Source organism: Glycine soja, chromosome 10, assembly GCF_004193775.1.
Source record: "Glycine soja cultivar W05 chromosome 10, ASM419377v2, whole genome shotgun sequence".
In the NCBI taxonomy this organism is placed as follows: Eukaryota; Viridiplantae; Streptophyta; class Magnoliopsida; order Fabales; family Fabaceae; genus Glycine; species Glycine soja.
In genome coordinates this window covers 19,737,930-19,745,336 of record NC_041011.1, presented here as the reverse complement: position 1 = coordinate 19,745,336, position 7,407 = coordinate 19,737,930, and the positions used below count along the sequence as shown (strand labels likewise).

At 32.4% G+C, this 7,407-nt stretch overlaps 1 protein-coding gene across 1 annotated transcript; it reads left to right on the top strand.

Annotated features, from left to right (window-relative positions):
* Positions 1 to 441: 441 nt before the first annotated feature.
* On the top strand, positions 442 to 4,379 carry LOC114369302 (serine carboxypeptidase-like 45). The gene is made up of 10 exons (XM_028326507.1): positions 442 to 814; positions 915 to 1,016; positions 1,115 to 1,210; positions 1,379 to 1,471; positions 1,577 to 1,647; positions 1,753 to 2,043; positions 2,467 to 2,591; positions 3,495 to 3,587; positions 3,724 to 3,841; positions 3,943 to 4,379. The coding sequence occupies exons 1-10, from the start codon at positions 562 to 564 to the stop codon at positions 4,093 to 4,095; spliced, it is 1,395 nt and encodes a 464-aa protein (XP_028182308.1). The 5' UTR covers positions 442 to 561; the 3' UTR covers positions 4,096 to 4,379.
* Positions 4,380 to 7,407: the final 3,028 nt, after the last annotated feature.

Here is a 7,407-nt window from a genome sequence, read left to right as displayed (position 1 = left end):
TTAATTTAATTAAATTGTATCTAAACAATTTTTTTATTAGAATTTGATATTAAACATAATTTTTTTAACCTTATTAAATGAAAAATATTTTAAAGAGAATCTTATTAAATAAGATATAAATAAGTGAGATTTACTTATATTTTTTTAAAAAATAAAATAAAAATTATTACTCATAATCAAAACCGGAGGAACTACCAGCATGCACCAAATGAGGTCAGAATCAAACTCCAAGACTCAAGAGTCAAGATATTGGGGTCACCGCAAAAATTTATTTGCAGAGTCATGGACCATATAATATGCACATTGACACATACTATAGTGCTATAGTAATAATAATAATAATAATAATAATAATAATAATAATAATAATAATAATAATAATAATAATAATAATAATAATAATAATAATAATAATATTCATATAGTCCCCTTACTATATTCCTTACTTTGCGTTCAACCTTCACCCAATCACTGGGTTAGTACGGACACAAACTAAGAAGCCATACTCACATCACACAACACAACCATCCTCAAGCCAACAACACCTTCTCAGATCTTACAATGATATTTCAATCGTGTTTTATGATGACTGCAACTCTGCTATTATTTGTTATAGCACAATGTGTTGTGGGAGTTAATTCACTTTCACAAGCTGATAAGATAAGCACTTTGCCAGGGCAGCCACCAGTCAAATTCCAGCAATATGCTGGTTACATTACAGTGGACGACAAGCAGAAGAGAGCCTTGTTTTACTACTTTGTTGAAGCTGAAGTGGAACCAGCTTCAAAGCCACTAGTTCTATGGTTAAATGGAGGTATTATAATATACATGCTGTTTTTGTATATGTCAAAACTTTTATTTATTTATTTAGACTCAGTGGAAGAAGCAACTAAGATGCTTTGTGGGTTTTGAAGGGCCTGGTTGTTCTTCTGTTGGAGCTGGAGCTTTTGTTGAGCATGGCCCTTTCAAACCAAGTGAAAATGGTCTTTTGAAGAATGAACATAGTTGGAACAAAGGTAATCCAACAATTCAGCAAATCTTATATTTTTGGTTGAAATATGCTTTGAGGTTTAATCAAAATTGCTTACTGATTTTCATTTCCTTCTTGTTGCAGAGGCAAATATGTTGTACTTGGAATCACCAGCTGGTGTTGGTTTCTCCTACTCTGCCAATAAATCTTTCTATGACTTTGTGAATGATGAAATGACAGGTTCTTCTCTTCTTCAATTTAATTTTGTGCAAAATAGCATGTAAATGAGTCACAGTTTAGCTTCTAATAAGTTGAATTGAATTGCTTAAGAATTGACCATCTTATAGTTTAGTTTAGATGTCACATTTCTCAAAATCTGATGTGTAGTTCCACTTCCATTCTTTACAGCAAGGGACAATCTTGTTTTCCTACAGCGTTGGTTCACTAAATTCCCAGAGTTAAAAAACAATGATTTCTTTATCACAGGGGAGAGCTATGCAGGTAGTAATATATATATGTATATATAGACACACACACACACCTTTGTGTTAAATGAATAATGTTTCATTTTGGAGATGCGGTAGAGTAATGCATACTAGTTTTCAGGTCATTATGTACCCCAACTTGCACAACTCATTGTTCAAACCAAGACCAAGTTCAATCTCAAGGGGATAGCAGTGAGTACACACAAATGAGAGGTTTTTAATAATAATTGATACATAAGAAGAAAAACTTTGGTTAATTTGAATAGCACAACTTGCTTTATATGTTGATATTTACAGATAGGGAATCCTCTTGTCGAATTCAACACGGATTTCAACTCCAGAGCTGAGTTTTTCTGGTCCCATGGACTAATATCAGATTCAACTTACGAAATCTTCACCAAAGTATGCAACTATTCCCAAATTAGGAGACAACATCAGGGTGGGACGCTTACCCCCATTTGTTCCGGAGTAAATAGGCTAGTGTCAACGGAAGTTAGTAGGTATATTGATACATATGATGTTACACTTGATGTGTGTCTTTCATCAGCAGATCAACAGGCTTATGTGCCGAATCAACTGACTCAACTGGTATATGCTTTATCCATTCTATTGGGGAATGTGACTAATATAGGTATTTTTTTAAAACTAAATATTCTTTTGGGGTTGTCTTCAAACATTTACCAGACAGGATGGTTTTTATCACGTAGGAAATTGGTTCCCCTAATCAACTCAGCTCCACTCGGTGAAACGTGTTTGACTGTGTGAAGCCATTCAGAGTGATACCACCAAGTCATTCACACACCTAAACTGGTGACTCTGTGGTGCCATTAATTTCTTACGTGGCATGAATCAACTAGTCGAATAAATTATTTGAAGATTACCCAAAGTGATATTTAGTTTTAAAAAAAAACTATTTTGGTCAAATTCCCCATCTTATGCCCATTTTAATTGACTTTTGCTTTAGATGTTTTCCTACTTATTTTATTTTGTTTGCTTTCATCTGTTATGTAGCAAGAGGGTGCCAAGATAGATGTTTGTGTGGAAGATGAAACTATCGCATATTTGAATAGGAAAGATGTGCAGGAAGCTCTCCATGCTAAGCTCGTAGGGATCACGTCATGGTCAACTTGCAGCGAGTAAGTTTTGTAGCATAAAAGATGGCATTGCACTAATCACAACCGAAGAGTCACGTAGGGAGTTCATGGTTAGGGCAGGACCAAATAGAACACATGGATTCTATTTATAAGGGAATACACGACCAAAAGATGAGAGAAATGTTAGGATGAATGTGTGGCAAAACAAGAAAGGACAAGATACGGAGTGATAGAATATAATGAAATATTGATGTAGCACTAGATGAGGAAAAAATGACAAAAAATAGTTAAAATAGTTACATATGTGGAAATTTGAAGCACCAATTAAATTACATAGTTAACAGACCTATGAAAAAGGATCAAGGAAAACCAAGAAGAACATTAGAGAAAATTGTTACGAGGGATCTCATGATGGCTAGTATCTTTGAGAATTTAGTCTTTAATTGAGTTTAACGATATTTTTGTTGGAAATAAAGTGTCCCCATAGTCGAACTTCATGAGCCTAACCCTCAAAGTGTAGAGATCACCAAAGTGCATATTGTCTCTATCAATAAAATCATTTTCACACGTACAATCAGGATATCAAATCTCTGCCAACATGCTAAAGGAACACAACCATCTATCATTTATGTTGAACCATTTATGTTGAACCTTGTTGACGATCAATATAACTTACCTTATCTAATGAGATTTAAACTTTTCGTTGTTGTTCATACATTTCCTAATTAGAACAGAACATAACATGGAATTAAAAATTAGTGCATTCTAATTTCAATAAAAGGAGCGGAATGAAAGAGAGAGGGACAAAACAGATGTTTCATCCACGCCCCAAACTTTCCAGATCTGGAATTTTGGGTGCTTGTTAATACAAAAATATGTTCTCCTTTTCTCCGAGACCTGTATTGGATAGCTAGTTAGCTACTAATATTTTCCCTTATGTCACAGTGTTCTTAAATATGACATGCAGAATCTAGAGATTCCAACCATTTCTATTCTAGGTGCACTTGCTAAGTCAGGTATCAGGGTTCTGGTATACAGGTAAATGAGTTTCTTTTTTTTTTTTCTTTTTTATTCTTTTGTCAACATCTTAATTATGTCTATACATTGTATTCCTATCACAATGATTCAAGACAGTGCATTTTTTAAGCAAACAAAGAAATTTCTCTTTCTGCAGTGGAGATCAAGATTCAGTCATCCCATTAACTGGGACAAGATCCCTGGTAAATGGATTAGCCAAGGACTTTGGACTCAACACAACAGTGTCCTATAGAGCATGGTTTGAGGGAAGACAGGTTAAAACTGAAGACTTGGAATGCATTAAGATCCTGAAAAAGGTTTCACTACATTTTGATGCCCTGCCATTCAACTCAAACCATTTTCTGATATTTTTCAGGTGGCCGGTTGGACACAAGTATATGGAGACATCTTATCATTTGCCACCATAAGAGGAGCTGCTCATGAAGCTCCATTTTCCCAACCAGAGAGGTCACTGGTGCTGCTAAAAGCATTTTTGGAAGGAAAGCCACTTCCAGAACCATTCCTTTAAAAATGGAAATAGATAACAGAGGGGTTGTTCCTAGCACAGTAAAAATACACCCATTCAAACCCCTCACATAAACTGATTATTCCTAATGGATCACTTTTCAATTGTTATAAGCATTCCTTCTATCTTTCCCTACATTATTTTTTTTTTTTCTTTTTGAGCACTGAGTGAATGTTACATGTACTGGCATTGACATTATTATATAGTTCACCAAAACAAAGTGATCTTCCAAATGTACTTACTAATAACTAATTCGTTGGTTCTGTGCCTCGAAACATTAATCGTGATTTGAATTTGCCAACCTTGTTAAGCATGGAAGTATTGCCAACTAATTTCGTGCATGCTATGCACAAAAGAGAAAAAAAATATAATTTTAATTATGTTTAATTAAACTAGCTGAAAAATTAGATGAAAGATGAAAAATTAGTTTGAAATTGAAAGTTGAAAAACTATCTTATTGAATTGTAAGTGTTTGATAAAATTATTTAGTAAAGTAACTAGAATTTGTAAAATTACATAAAGGATAAAAATTATAAAATTTACCTTAAATAAAAAAGATTAGAATGGATATCTAACAAATATTTAAGGATAAAAAGAAAATAATTATAAAAAAATTAAAAACTATTGTTTTAAAAATATTACATCAAGTAGTGTTAAGAAATATTAGAAAAATTTATTTATCAAACATTTAGATAAGCTTTTCAGAAAGAAAAAAAAAAGTTAAAAATAAGCTAAAATGTTTTACCAAATATATCCTTATAAAATAAAAGAATGGTAAGGGCACATTTTTAATAATTTTTTAAACATTAATTTTAGTTAATATTTATTAAAAATAATTGTATCTCACTTCTCATTCAATGTTGCAAGTCTTATTATAATGATTTTATAATTTTTAATAAAAAATAAAAATGTGTCAGAAAAAGCGTACTAAAAATAGAAAAATTGTATAACATTCAACATAAGGGAAAGGCGGAAAGCATTTAAAAGGGCGTGTTTTTGTTAATGTGGGAGGGGTGAAAGTTGGTAGGACTTGAAAATAATGAAAGAGAAAAGGAGGGTGTATTTGTTATCAGTGAAACAAAGCTGAAATGAGAAGCATTATAGTGGGTCCCATGCATATAGACTTCTTAAATTGAGATGAAAGGAGCCGAAATGAGACACAAGAGAACATCCATTTTTCTTAGACAAAATTACCACTCTTGGTGCTAAAAATTTAAGGCGAGTTCTATGGTGAATAAGGATTGCATATGATTCAAGTGAAGAAGTAAAATAAATTGTAAAAAGTGAATACTGTATATAAAAATAATATTATCTGTTTTATTATTTTTTTATTTTTCGAATACAAAATTTCAATTGTGCCCCTATTTTTAAAATCAAAATGGCGATGGTGCCCCCACAATTGTTTGGAAAGTAAGAGGTGTTTTTTTTTATCTCGTTATTTAAAAGATGGAGTCAAAACTGAGAAGGCCCAACAAGGACAACACGAGATAAATGAGAGTCATGAATAAGTGAGTTAAATCAGTTTCACGTTTCCACCATTTGTGGTCGGTGAACTTGAAGCAACGAGTGTTTTCGCCAGCAAGAGAGTAAGTTGGAGATATAATTTTTTTGTTGGATTTTAATGTGGAGATTGTTTTTGTCATTGTTGTTTTTTGATTGTTCAAGCTATGGAGGCAATTTGTTGAAGCATAGTTTGTTGGTAGAGTCGAGTGGTGGAACTTAAACATAAAAAGTGGGGGAGCCAAAATACACAAGTCATCTGGGTGTTTTTTATTTTAATTATTTGACTTTTTTTAAATAATAATATGACATTAAATTTGTGACTCATTTATTTTTCTCACTCTTAATAGCCATGACACTTTTTTAAGGAAATAAAATGACACTCTTATTAAATATATCTACACACATAAAGGGGATCGGACAATAAAATTAATTACACCATTATACCTTTAAAAGTGTTATACCTATTTTAACCATTGATTTTATTAAAATTTAACAACACTAACTTACCAGACCAGAACTCATCATTAATCTGTCACTTTACTTTCACATTAAAACGAAAAGATCCATGGCCCACGATGAGAATATGATGAAGAGTCATGAAATTCTGAATTTTAAAATATAGTTTGAAAAATTAAAATGAGTGGTTTTCTAAATTTAGAGGTTAATGTAAATGGTTTTATAAAATTAAAAAGAAAATGAATGACAGTGGTGATCAATAGTTTATGGAAAGGGGTTGTATTCATTCACCTTCCCCTACATATTATTCTACGCCTCATTTTTGCAACTTAAAGTTTGGGAGGGCATATCCCCCCCCCCCCCCTCTGTCCCAATGTAGCTCCGTCGAGTAATTATCTAATTCAAGGGTTGAAAATGTGATTCGCCTATATAAAAATCTCTCAATGCTAAAACTGATTGGTACCTGAGGTATCTTCTTAGATTTTGCTTTAGGAATTAGTAATTAGTAATTTTCTGAGAGTTCAAATTTACAACACTAGCCTACAGATGGAATAGTTGCAACTGCCACATGCATTCTATTATTTTATTTTTTTGCTAGATTGCTTTTCTGTTTTCTGATTGCTTTTCTGTTTTCTGAAATCCTTTAATTTTCTTTTTGTTATGCAGTATTGTTTGTGAGGTATTTCTTATGGAAATGTCCATGGATGATAGTGGTGGTGGGGAATGTTCATTAATTGAGTCAAGTCGATCTTGCTCCACAAGCGACGGGTATTTCTATTTTTCCCTTGAAACTTGGAATTGTTGTTTGTTAGGTAGTAGTGGATGAAAATTATGTTTGTGTTGGACTTTGGTATGAGTTGAATATTCGTAATTTTGTGTGTTAGTGAATGTTGAGATTAATTCAAACCTTTGGTATGTTACTTATTTTCATGATGTTCACAAGCATAAGTGATTGAGAGATCAGGATTGTCGGATGTTGGCAAGGCATAGAAAAATCAATGAGTTAGATTTAATGCAAATCAATAATGAGAGCCGTTGGTATAGCTATGCCACATATATATGGAGCAGCTGCATATCAGTGTGGAGGTTATGATAGGTTGCCTTACAGTAATTCTTTAATAGTGTGTTTGGATGGAGCAATTCAGAAAGGAAATTCATTTTTTCAAGGAATTTAAAATGATTCATGATAAAAAAAACTTGTTTGCATAGAATATTTGAAAGGAGATTTAATTTTTAGTATTTTTATGAATCATTTTGATTGACTAAAATAGTGAGATTTTAAATTCTCTCAAAAAATATAGAATTTGAAATTCTTTTTCCAGTGCTCACTTTAACTCATGTTCTTGTTCGCGACTC